This window comes from Budorcas taxicolor, chromosome 2 (assembly GCF_023091745.1).
Source record: "Budorcas taxicolor isolate Tak-1 chromosome 2, Takin1.1, whole genome shotgun sequence".
Taxonomy (NCBI): domain Eukaryota; kingdom Metazoa; phylum Chordata; class Mammalia; order Artiodactyla; family Bovidae; genus Budorcas; species Budorcas taxicolor.
The window spans coordinates 80,725,501-80,739,410 of NC_068911.1; the positions used below are offsets into that span (position 1 = coordinate 80,725,501).

The 13,910-nt window shown below is 37.8% G+C and overlaps 1 protein-coding gene across 1 annotated transcript in view; it reads left to right on the forward strand.

Annotated features, from left to right (window-relative positions):
* The window catches only part of PLA2R1 (phospholipase A2 receptor 1), a 122,522-nt gene that overhangs the window by 48,627 nt on the left and 59,985 nt on the right, over window positions 1-13,910 (forward strand). Inside the window, exons 9-11 of the mRNA XM_052635592.1 lie at window positions 412-510; window positions 4,102-4,214; window positions 12,677-12,846. Of these exons, the coding sequence (XP_052491552.1) occupies window positions 412-510; window positions 4,102-4,214; window positions 12,677-12,846 (382 nt within the window). The remainder of the gene's footprint in view (window positions 1-411; window positions 511-4,101; window positions 4,215-12,676; window positions 12,847-13,910) is intronic.

Below are 13,910 nucleotides of genomic sequence, written 5' to 3' on the forward strand. Positions count from 1 at the left end.
AGTTGGTCAGGGAAATAGTTTCATCCAAGTGGTTCTCAAAGTGTGGCCCCCAGACCAGCAGCATCAATATCACCAAAAAACTTGTTAGAAATGCAGATTCTCAGGTCCCACCTAACTTACTGAATGAGACACACGGATCCCAATCATCTGTGTTTTAATAACCCAGGTAATTTTGGTGCACACAAAAGACTGAGAATCACTACCTATCCCATCTTTTAAAAACAAAAACTGAGATCAGCTTAATGTAAAAGCCAAACCTCCCTCTCACATGTCGGGAATCAACCCAAGATCCTAACACATTATGCCATGCTGAAACACGCATTAATCATCTTTTAATCCAAAATAATTAACGCTGACTATCATCATCAGTAATGGAGTGCATTCATTCATCCTGTATCGTTTTCCCCCTAGGAGGGACACTGGAAAGTTAAAAATTGCGAAGAAACACTTTTTTACCTTTGTAAGAAAGCAGGCCTTGTCCTTTCTGACACTGAATCTGGCTGTCAAAAGGTAAGAGCTGTGAACACTGCAGGGACTTCATAACTAGAATGATTTACCCACCATCAAATTAAAGTAAATCTCTTTTTCCTGCCTTGGCTCCCTTTTTCCTCTTTCCCCCTCTCCCTTCCTTCCTGCTTTCCTTCCTCCTTTTTTTCTGAATGGGCTATTGCAACAAATCAGACAATTATCAGCTAGAACCACTCAAAAGATTTACAGCTCTGGGAAGGATTGTCTTAGCATCTTCTTCCACCCAAGACAAATTTTCTTTTGAGATAAGAAATGGAAATGATCTTGTTCTACCATCTTTACAAACAGTGCTGTCATGGGATGCCCTGTCTCACACGTGGCTTTCATTGTCTTCCAGTGAAGACTACCAGAGTGAAAGCAAAAGCATTCCTTTAAGTCAGAGTGACCTTCTGCACTCAGAGGCCAGCCTTCTTTTCACTTTTCTTAAACTTGAATAATTGAATAAAATACAATAACAAAGAGAAATGTATGTTTGCAATATATTATTACAATATTATACATCACATTATATTATTAAAATATATTATTTACTACAGAATATAATATTCATAAACATTACAAATAATAGCTATTTATTAATAAATATTAACATACTTATTAATATATAATAGAATACATTTATTATTATTTATGTGTGTGCTCAGTCGTGTCCGACTTTTTGCAATCCCATGAACTGTAGCTCGCCAGGCTCCTCTGTCCACGGAATTTTCCAGGCAAGAATACTGGAGTGGGTTGCCATTTCCTACTCAAGGGGATCTTCCACCCAGGGCTCAAACTCATGTCTCTTGCGTCTCCTGCATTGGCAGGTGTCTTCTTTAACACTGTGCCACTTGGGAAGCCCCCCATATATTATTTAGGAAAAAGGTAAAAAATACTTTATTATTTTAAGTAATAAACTATTTTTGGTACTTGAACTGTTTTCAATACTTAAAAAATAAAAAACATACTTAATACTTTAGGTTTAAATTTTCAGGACAGAAAATAAATGTTTAAACTGTTTTAAATTTCTTAAAGTACATTCAATATTCTGTAGTAAAGTACCAAAAATTTACCTGTCAGTGTCCTTAGCACATGTGTTCTCTCTTCGTGTGTCTCTCTGTATCTCTGTCTCTCTCTCACATGCACACACACCTAAAAATTCTGAATTTAACTATTGGAAATTTTTATTCCGTGAATCTCAAAATGTTCACAAATATGGTTCTTATGCAGTTCTCTTCTAATTATTTTCTCTTCTAATCCAATTCTAATTAAATGATGACCCATCTCTCCAGAAACTACATTGGATTCATTAATCAATGTATAAGTATATTAATCACTCTTCATACATTAGCTGAACAACACATGTGCCATAGCTGACATGTGACCAAACATTTGTCCTAATGACTACAATTCCTGAGTTAGTTATAGCTGATCTCTAATCTCTATCTGATTAGAAATATTGAAAAAAAATCTGTTTTACAATGGCTTTCAAGGCAACTCAACTGTTTAATTTGTGTTGAAAGAGTAATTAACTTCTTACCCGGCAGAAACAATTGATGTTCTATTTAAACTTCCATACACTGCTTTCCTCTTTCTGACCAACATTACCAATATTTAAGGATTCTGAGTTCAGAGCCAGTTTTTTAATTTTATGGCAAAATTTAATTAATTTCTTTATGTACCTACCTACAAATATGGTTTTGAAAGTTCTTTTCTTTTAGCTAATTGCTTTAATGCAATTCTTTCAACAGTCGGCACATGCAAAATCACTCATAAAATAAGTCTCGATAATTTCAGAGCAGAAATTTAACGAGATTTTTATTCCCTTCTGAGTTACTTTTAGGGGACTTGGTAATAAGAGCAATTGTTTCAGTACTGTCAACATCATCGTTTCATTTAAAATAAAATGCCACCTCATGGACAAAGGATATTCACAAATACAATCAATTATTCTTCCCACTTTTATTGTGTGGACAAAGGCTTGTGGCAAAGAGTCTTTGTTTTTCTGGTTATTATTATGCCACATTCCACCCCCCTCTCATTTTCTTAGAGCCTGTTCAGTTCTTGGTTGTATTTTGGTTTGTTTATTTTGCTAAGCAGCCTGTGATCTAAAAACCACTAATGAATAAGGAGTACTTTGTCAGAAAGGTCAAATTGTCAGCCTTCCTCCTCCTGTCCTTCCAAATACAAAAGCAGTCTAACCTCCCTGCCCCCACTGGAGTGATCCATGGAGGGGTTCTGGCTGACGCTGTCAATTACTCACACGGATAAGACTGAGAAGTTAAGGGAATGAGTTCTGAGCACAACCTGGCCGGCTAGATGTGGCACTGCTGTCTGATCCATACCTCATTTAATAATGTTTTGAACTAAAATAGCTTATTTCTAGAGTAAGATTTTTCCCTCATTTAATGCAAGATCGAGACCTTTACCAAGTAGTATGGCAGAAATCATTTTATATGTGGTTAATATCTGGCAAGCATTGGTGTGACACAGAATGAAGTGTATTTTAAAACTGGTGAATACATAAAAGTAGATTGATAGAAGGGATGTGATTTTATAATATTGGAAGAAAATAACTAAAATAGCTTGGTTGAAATATAGAAGACTAATGACAATGTGTCTCCTGTGTCATATGCTTTTAAAGAATAAGCCACCCTTCTTCACTCCCAGGACTGAGCCACAAACCTTTGTCATTTTTGTCTGGGTGAAAAGCTTGTTTGCTTTCTCTGTAAATGGATAGCCAATTGATTTAGGAATAATCTTCACCAAAAAAGTATTTTAGCCTATATCTATTTGGAAGCTTGATGACCCAGATAAGACCGTCCTGGATTGCACCAAAATTAGATTCCAAACCAGTTTATCCATTAGTCTGACTTTGAGTCCCTAATCTCAGTGAATCTCAGTCAGATAACATGAAATAAGCAATATGCAAGAAACTTGAAAAAAAATACAGTACACTCTTATCTAGATCATATGTCCTCTTTGCTCATACTGAGCTCCTGGCTCTATTCTAGGGTTTCTGCTGACTGTGTCTTCCTTTGATTCTCAGAACACCTCCATGGATACTATTATTATCCCTATTTATAGAGGGAAAAACTGAGACATGGAGAGATTAAATAAGGCCACATGGTGGTGGAACCAGAATTCAAATCTATGCATTTTGTCCTCAAAGCCAACACTTCCGACTTTTACCATGCCTCAGGAAATAATTACATGAAATCCTATAAGTCTGAACAGACTGTGTGTGCGTGCGTGTGTGTGTGTATGTGTGTGTGTGTGTGTATGTGTGTGTGCGTGTATGTGTTAGAGACAGATCTCGCGTGAATGTCCTTTTATTTCCATTTGCTTTTAAGGTTTTGGGCATGAAGATTTTAAATCAGTTCATTAGGCTTTATGAATTAATTAAATAAATATAAAAGTGGCTGTAGCTAATGGCATTACCATTAGAAAGATATCAAAGACATCAAGACAAACATTCAAGTCTTAAGTTTTGAGAGGGTCAGAGAAAAAAGAGGTAAATGAGAATACACTGAAAAATATTTTACTTTTCAACTAAATCAGTTGTGTCTTTAATTTTCCTTTTCCTTGTTTAAGGGATGGGAGAGACATGGTAAATTCTGTTACAAAATTGACACCGTCCTTCGAAGCTTTGACCATGCCTCCAGTGGTTACTACTGTCCTCCTGCGCTTATAACCATTACAAACAGGTAAAATTGAAATTTTCTATCATCAGAAGCATACTGCTTTTTTGACATAAGGGCTCTTGGAATGATAAAATGTAATCACAATCAGTAACTTGTGAAAATCTAAAATGTACCATGCAATAGAATATTAAATTATTTAAATTATTGATTTAGATGAATTTAGACCGTACAATGTTATCCTTAAATTGATTTTTGAGGAACAAATCTTTACATGAAGATTTATTATCTAGCTTTGCTAATATATTCAGTTGTATGTATATTTTATCTAAGTCCCTATAATAGGCAAGAAATGTGTTATTTAAATATGAAGTATTTTTTAACATAATGTATGTATCATGTGGAGTTTTTTTTTAATAACAAAAGTAAGTAAAACTGTAGAGGATTTTCAAATGCTTCTCCATTGCTTCTCTGGTCTGTGTTTGCTTAGATTTGGATTTCTCTGTGCACAGATGTCTTCTCCACACAGAGACACTGTGCCCTTTTCACACTCCATACAGTTTGCAACATGCTGCAGAAGAGTAGCAGGAGATAAAAGTACCAACATCAGAAGTGACCTCAGTGTCACTATCAATGCCAGGAGGACAGTGAGAGCTGGGAGACTGACTCCTCCAGGCAGAAGATAGAAGCAAGGCAGAACTCTTCAGTGGTTCCATGGGAAACTATACCCACCAAGCTAGTTAACTTGCTTTTCTTCCGAGGTCATTGCCTTTAAAAATATCCGTTGGAGACCAGGAAACAGAACAACTGATGCTCTGGTTTTATCTAGAGACCCTTCATATGCAGGTCTAAACTGTAGGAGGAATTCTAGGTGCTTTCTCTGTTCACCCCACATGGGAAGTCAACATTCAAAGCCATTAGTCTTTTTTTTTTTTCATCTTAAATATTTATTTATTTATTTGACTGCACTGGGTCTTAGTTGCAGCATGTGGGATCTAGTTTCCTGATTAGGGATCAAACCAAGCCCCCCTGCATTGACAGCACAGTCTTAGCTACTGGACCCACCAAGGAAGTCCTTTCTCCTCTCACCTCTTACCTTCTTTCCCAGTCTTCCCTCCAAACAAATGCACAAGAGTGCAGACACACACACACACACACACACACACACAGGAACAGACTGACCGCATTTGGCAAAATTGCCTGATGAAACATCTGATACTCAGGAGACCCTTTTATGGGGTACAGCACCACCTCTGATGTATCTCAGTGTTGTTTTTAGTTCTGCTTTTCTCCTTCCCAGAATAGCTACCAAGACAGAATGAAGTCTTTATCCTTAGCCTTGTTCAATCCACCCACAAGTTTATGAGAGAGCCTTGGGCTGAAAGTCTTCCAGCCAGTAGGTCAGCACTGGGCTTTATTCAGGAGCTTGACCAATGAAGTTATGCTCTTTCAATAATTATAGTTAAATATTTTTCACTGAAGAAAAAGGTCTAATTATTTCACCTCTTTTTATATCTTATTCTTCCATTTTTGTACCTATCACACACCTGGCACTGTGTTAATTACTTTTCATATGTTATCTGACCATGCAAAAAGTCAACAGTCAAGAGTTTATTAGAAAATTACTTATTGACTATCTATATTAAACACCAGCATGCTATACAAAAACATAAGTAAAAATAAAAGGCACCACTTGCAGGCCAGCAGCTAAAGAGTTTGAACATAGATGCCTGAAACAAGTGAAGAAAGTGAAGTAACACAATAAATGGATAAACTCAAAGTGACATTACTGATAACTCACAGTGCTAAAGTAGCCCAAGTAAGGCAGAAATCTGTTAGAATTCAAACACTTCATTTTGAATTGAACCTTTTGGGGACCTCATGCAAAGGGCAGAAAGTGTCTGGGAAAAAAACATACTCTGTTTCATTTCCTCCAAATCTGGATACAAGGGTATGCTGTGAATACTATAAATTTTTTCTTTGATAAACTGTATTGAATAGCCAAAGCTAATCTATAGTCCAACCCTAGAGCAGATTCAGATTTGGATGCATTTATTTCCATCCCCTCCTCGACCTCTTAGGCCCCTCAGGTGACCTTTCGCTGGCACACCACTCAGTCACCAGTCCACCCCACCATGTACTACATGTTCATTCCAATGAGCCAGGCCTCCCAGGTAGCTTGCGTGCATGTACACTGCCCTGCACACGTGTCTATATCCAAAGCAGTGACTCCAACATGGGACATGGGAGTTGAGGAGAGGAAGGGAGGGCCTCATGCTCTTGATTTTTACTCACTGAGACCTTATCAGTTAAGAAATGAAGACCCATGCCACACCGTTCTTTAGTGTTGTTGCCGAGTCTTCGTGGCTGGTGGGCTTTCTCTCGCTGCAGATGGCTGGGGTCACTCTAGCTGCAGTGTGCTCTCGGGCTCTAGAGCGCTGGCTCAGTAGTTGTGATGCACGGCCTTAGTTGCCCTGCGGCCTGTAGGATATTCCCGGATCAGGGATCAAACTTTGTGTCTCCTGCACTGGAACACAGACTCATCCACTGAACCACCAGGGAAGTCCACCATACTGTTCTTTGAATAACAATACACTTTTGAATATTTTTCAATAGCATGTTTTGTCTGAGAAGGTTGGGCAGTAGATGGACTGTCTCCTCTGAGTATCCACTAGCAGCCTGGGTACTCATTTTCTTCCATTACTGATTTCCTGTTTGAGTTAAGACACTCCTGTCACTCACCAGTACCCAAGCTTGTAGTTGCTAATTGATTTTCCACTCTTCTGCACAATTGAGCGACAGATTTGATGGGCACAATTAGAACCACCTGCTACAAATTACGTATTTCTTTTGTTATCGGGCAACTGCTCCTGGTTTAGGACTTTTAACACTTTGTAGAATAGAGAGGGGAAGAAAAATGAATCCTTACTGCTGAATAACAGAATTTTATTTGCTTGCTGTTACAAAAATTTTTGAGGCCTGGCCACTTTGCTTTCAGACAGACCACAGATGCAAAACTTGAGTTCCAAAGTTACCTTGGATAATTATCTAAATGCATATATATCTAAACCTTGAATCCATCAGCCATGGAATATTTGTACAAAATAATCCAAAACACATTCGATTTTGAGAATTTTGCCCAAAGTGAGAAATGCTGCAATATCTCATTTTCTCCTAAATTTAAATATGCATTATTTGCAAGCATTTTTACAGTCCTGCCATATTCTTGCAACCACAATATCCTCCAAACACTTTTACAGTTAACTTTTGTGTGCAAAATATACATAATATAAAGCTTTATCAATTTAACCATTTTAAGTGTATGGCTCAGTAGCGTTAAGTACATTCATTTTATTACAGAATCATCACCACCGTCCAGCTCCAGAATATTTTTCATCTTCCCAAACTGAAATTTTGCATTCTCTAAACACTAACTCCCCCTTTCCCCTACCCCAGCCTTTAGCAACCACCATTCCACTTTCCGTGTCTATGAAGTTGACTGCTCTAGTTACCTCATAACTGGAACCACACAGCAGTTATTTCACTTAGCCTAGTGCCCCCTGTTGTTGTTTAGTTGCTAAGCTGTGTCTGACTTAGTAACCCCATGGACTGTAGCCCACCAGGCTCCTCTGTCCATAGGATTTCCCAGACAAAGGTAGGAGTGGGTTGACATTTCCTTCTCCGGGGCATCTTCTCAACTCAGGGATCGAACCCATATCTTCTGCATTGCAGGCAGATTCTTAACTGCTGAGCCACCAGGGAAACCCATAATGGCTTCTAGGTTGCTCCATATTATAGCACGTGTCAGAATTTTTTTCTTTTTGAAGGCTGAAAAACATTCTATAGTATGTATATTCTACATTTTGTTTGCCCATCCAACCACTGATAGAGAAGAGATGCTTCTATTTTTGACTACTGTCAACAACGCTGCTGTGAATATGGATGTCCAAGTATCACCTAAGTCCCTGCCTTCAATTACTTTGGGTGATACACCCAGAAGTGGGACTTCTGGATCATGTAACAATTCTATGTTTAAGTTTTTGAGGAATACCCATACTGTTTTCCATGGGAGCTTCATTTTACATTCCCACCAGCAATGCATAAGAATTCCAGTTCCTCTACATCCTGACAAAAACTTGTTATTTTCTGTTTTTACGTAATAGTCATCCTAATGAGTGTGAGGTAGTATCTCATTGTGGTTTTGATTTGCATTTTCCTAATGATTAGTGATGCTGAGCATCTTTTCATGTGCTTCCTGACAGTTTATATCTCCTTTGGAGAACCATCTATTCAAGTCTTTTATTAGTTTTTGAATTAGAGTGTTTGTTTTCTGTCACTGATTTGTAGTTCTTTATATAATCTGGATATTAATTGCTTATCAGATACATAATTTGCAAATACTTTCTCCTATTTGTGGGTTGCCTTTTATTCTGTTGAATTGTCCTTTCATGTGCAAAAGTTTAAATTTTGACTAAGTCCAATTTATTCTTTCTTATTTAGTAGCCTGTGCTTTTTAGTGTTTTATCCAAGAAATTACTGTCATGAAAAAATTTCCCCTATGTTTTCTTCTAAGAATTTTAGTTTTAGCTCATGTGTTTAGGTCTTTGATCCACTATGTAAATTGTGTAGGCTGAGTCCAGGTACATTATTTTGTAGGTGGATACTTACAAATGTTAGGACACTTTTCCTAACATTGTTATTGAAGAGACTGTCCTTTCCTCAATGAATGGTCCTGGCAACCTTGTGGAAAATCATTTGACCATACATGCAATGGTTTATTTCTAGATTCTCTATTCTGTTCCATTGCTCTATATGTCTATCTTTATGCCAGTATCACACTGTTTTGATTACTGTACTTTTTAGTAAGTTTTGAAATCAAGAAGTATAAGGTCTCCAACTTTGTTCTTCTTTTTCATGTTTGTTTTTGCTATTTGAAGAGACTGTGTTTGAGATTCTGTATGAATTTTAAGATGGATTTTCTACTTCTGTAAAAGATAAATCAGGATTTTGACAGGATTGCATTCAATCTATAGGTCACCTTGGGTAGAATGGCCATTTTAACAATAAGTCTTCCAAACCATGAAGATGGAATGTCTTTCCATTTATTTGTGTCTTCTTTAATTTTATCATTTTCAGTGTACAAGTCTTTTGCTTCCTTAGTCAAGTTCATTCCCAAATGTTTTATTATTTTTGATGCTGTTATAAATGGAATTGTTCTCCTTTCCATATTTTTCACTGTATCAATAAATAAAAATGCAACTGATTTTTGTGTGTTGACTTTGTATCTTGCAACTTGCTGAATTCATTGATTAATTTAACAGTTTTCTTTTTGGTAGAATGCAGTTCAATTTCTTTTAAAAAACACATTTTTGTGACTATTTTTTAAATTACACAATAGAAACATTCTCATTGCATTTTTAAATTAAAATTTAATGTTCAGCACCATGAACAACAGATTCTTCTCAAGGTGATGGAAATTTAAGATATACCTTTTTTTTTCTTATTTACATTGGAAATAAACATTTGATTTCTTGCCTTTTTAAGGGGTTGATGGTGAAATTTTGTTCTGATTTTAAGAAGTATTTGCCTACAGAACTTGATTTTATAATTAGGTATATACATAAGCAAAATATTTTATCATTGCCTTTCTAAAGAATAATAATTTTTACTGAATACTCTAAAGATAACTAGTTCAAAAAATATATAAAAATATGTGCACGTGGTTATTTTTTTCTTAAATCATAATATTTGAGTTAACCTCAATGAAACCAGATAAAAAGTCCAAATATTATTAATCCTTGGAATATTCTCAAATGAAGAATTCTAAAAGAAAGGCCCAGAAAAGACTTTGAAAGGTCATCCACTCTATTACCTAAAGCTAGAGTTTTCACAACCCTGTAAGTGTTTGAAACCAAACAGTGAGTGATAAAGAATGTAAAATGATCTCTGTTTCTTTATCAGTTGGAAACAGACACTCAAGAGACTGCATGCTACTTTTCAGGGTTAATTTCTTAGAGTACATGGTTTAGAAAAAAGATATAGTTGCTGAATTTCCCTATTAACAATCCCATTTTCTAAATTGGACCAGAAAACTAGATTCCTGTTTTTATCTGAAGGTTATGGTGGCTCAGATGGTGAAGAATCTACCTGCAATGCAGGAGACCTGGCTTTGATCCATGGGTCACTTCTGGTTCTTCCACAGCCTTACCTGGCCCCAGTCTTAGCACATGGATTCTGGAAGCGGGGGTAAAGACAGAGGCTTGGCCGATAAATGGAGCCTCTTTGGACCAAGATCCTTCCAGAGGCCAATGGAAGTGATGTGCACACAAGCCACCCAAAGGGTAAAGGAGCCAGCAACTTTCAAGCCGCCCAAGATGGATATCCCAGTGATAGAAGCGACAAAACAGCTGCCACGGGCCCACAATCTCAAACCCTGGGACTTGAATGTTCTCACACCCACTGGCTTCTAGAGCTTTCTGTCCTGGGGACCCTGCATCAGGGGTATCGAGCCCAGCTCCCTTTTACATTGGCTCTTCCCTGGCGGCTCAGATGGGAAAAGCCTCTGCCTGCAATGCGGGGACCTGGGTTCGATCCCTGGGTCAGGAAGATCCCCTGTAGAAGGAAATGGCAACCCACTCCAGTACTTTTGCCTGGATAATTCCATAGTTAGAGGAGCCTGGTAGGCTACAGTCCATGGGGTCGCAAAGAGCCAGACACAACTGAGCAAACAACACTACTATAGGATTTAATATATGAGTAGTATATGTAACTGCTTAAATGGTATATCTGCCAATTTAAAAAGCAAATTTGTATTGCTTGAGCAATGATAAATTGTTGTAAAATAGCAAATCAGAGTAGACTAAATGAATCTAAAACGGGACCAAAGTAAAGTGTTGTCATCAATAATGATACCAGAGGCCAAGCTCGCAGACACCACTCTCTCTCTCTCTCCATTATCTGATAAATGCTGTGGTACAAGGTAATAGAAGCAGCAGCAATATTCCCTGGGTTCAGGACCAGCACAGTGACTAGTGGTCCTGACCGTAGCCTCCACGGTGCAGAGCCCTTCTGGCCTCCTAGCATTGCAGTTTCAGGCACCATCTGGCATGATAGTAATGCTAGTCTCCCTCGGAAGGGAGAAGGAAAAGCAGATCTTATGTTATGAGAGCATTAACTACTGAAAGTCTAGGAAAAATTACAACAGCATCTAGATAGTATTTACTTTTATATACCTTCTTTTTGAAGTGTATTTTATGTAAGTTTCTGCCACTGCAATCTGATTTAAAAAATAACTTCAATAATTTCAAGTGTATGCCTTTTAGATTATCAACAGAGTAGCTGCAGAAAATACTAAAGGATATGGTTTGCAAGATGAGTGTCATGGATGCTTGAATCTCTGTTGCTGGTGATGCTTATAAGGCAGTTAAAAAGTTTGCTTCTCTGTGTTCTTTTCTCTTTCCCTCCCGTTATTTCCCTTGAGACTCCTTTATTCCTGAATGACCCCATTAACTTCCCTTAGCAAGATAAAGATGCACCATAATGAAAAAAATTCCAAAATTGGATGAAAAAGCCTAATTTGATCTCTCCTTCGGTTTACCTTTGGTAATTTCATCAGGCCTTTCCTCTCCCAATGACTTGACAGGTCTGGCCGAAAGTTACCATTGTTTGAAAGGTGTTTCTTCAAAACAATATGTGTATTTAAAGTAAAGTTTTCAAGATAGTTTCCAACTTAGCTTAAAATTTCAATGCTGGTTAAATTTTAATCCATGTTTCTGTCAAGCATGTATACAAATTTTCTAGATTCTGCTTTTGATGCCTTCATGGTGAGGAGGGAGCGGTGCCATCAGTCAGTGAACACTAATTCACTCAGCTGTTTGGGGAAATATAGTGGGTGTACTTCTCTGGATTAGTTCCTGGTGTTTTAAATTTATCTTCAGTGAATAAGCACATCTGAACACATTTGAATAAGCCAATGACTCCACGCGCCTGTGCACAAACGGATTTGGGAGACATAATTGCTACTCCAATTTCTGTTCCATTCTTACCAGGCAAGTGTGGTGAGTGGGTGCAAGTGAACTCTATCAGCAGATGCTCATTCAGAAAAGCAGAATATCCTTCCTTCTCCCCCCACCCCCGGAGCCAGCTCCCCACCTCATGCACATTACAGTATGGTGTGTGCTGTGTGGCTTAATTACACCACAGGGCACAGGTTGCACCAAGAAATGCATTGCTAGCATTCTGGCCTTCACAAGCCACACTATGAAGCTGGAACTGGCCTCTGTTCCTTGAAAGAACTGAGCACCAGCTTTGAGGATCAGATTCTCCTCACTCATATATTTCTGGGAATTGCACTTCTGTTTGGCATTTATTAGCAATGTTCGGGGTCTTTGAGTATTTTTCTGTCCTATATTCTAAAGAATTCATGAGAAATGCTTACTCTGGTGCCATTCTGTGCACCTCATTATGTTTTAATGACATTTTTTATTGCCCAGAAACTTACTATAATCATTTCCTTTTCCCCCTTTAAGGTTTGAACAGGCTTTTATTACCAGTTTGATCAGTAGTGTGGTAAAAACGAAGGACACTTATTTTTGGATCGCTCTTCAAGATCAAAATAATACAGGAGAATACACTTGGAAGACGGCAGGGCAGAAGTTGGAGCCGGTCAAGTACACACACTGGAACACACGTCAGCCCCGTGAGTAGAGGGCACCGTCACACCACTTTTCCCTCCTGTTTTCTTTACCCCCAGATTCCATCCACCATGTGGTCCACCTCCTTTGAGTCTTCCTTAGTGTTTTCTTAAGGCATAAATCAACTAAAACAATTACCACAGGTTCTCAGGGGGTGATATATGGCTGATCGTTTTTAGATGTATAATCCATATGAGTCATTTGACAAGTTCAAGGTATAAATTCATTGCTCAAGATCACACGTGCCTTTATTAGCAGAAGTCCAGTTTCTCCCTCCTAAAATCTCTTCCCCATCCGCCCTCATTGTCTAAGAATCCTAGGGGCTTAATCAATCCAGAAAAGTCCTTTATACTTCAAACAGAGTGAATGGGCACATTTGAGCACATCTAATACATTCACAGTCAATGCCAGGTGACTTTGCTGTGAAATGTTAGTTAGGTAACATTCTTGCTAGTCCATCTCCTCCATGGATTTCTGTGGTACCTTAGCTGGGATTTCAGTTACAGGTCTATCAATTCTTCACTTTCTTATGCTCAGCTCTGGATCCCAAAGTATGAAACTGTACCAGAGAAGCTAATGGTTTTAGCCACAATCTACACTAGAATCAGCCCCTGCAGACCAAGCTTTTAGGTCACTGTGTTAATCTTAGGCCACCAACCTAGATCCAACACACCTTTATCTCAGTGTGAGCCATTTGGATGCCTTGCTCCCTTTCTTGCCTGTGGATCTCCAACAAGCCTACTCCAGACAACAGGCTATAGGTTACCTTCAAATCTGTATCTGGAGGAAATGAGTTAGAGGCCTCAAGCTCTTCCTTGAGGAAAGATAACTATTATTATAATATTATAATAATTGCTATTATATATCAAATGTTTAACAAAAATTAGTCAGAGGACTAAAAAAAACTAAGACCCAAGTATGTTGTCTACAAAAATCCCACTTTAAATATAAAGACACATGTAGATTAAAAGTAAAGGGATAAAGATATTATGCTAACATTAATCAAAAGAAAGTAAAAATAGCTATATTAATTTAACACAGAGCAGACTTCAGAACAAGAAAAGTTTCC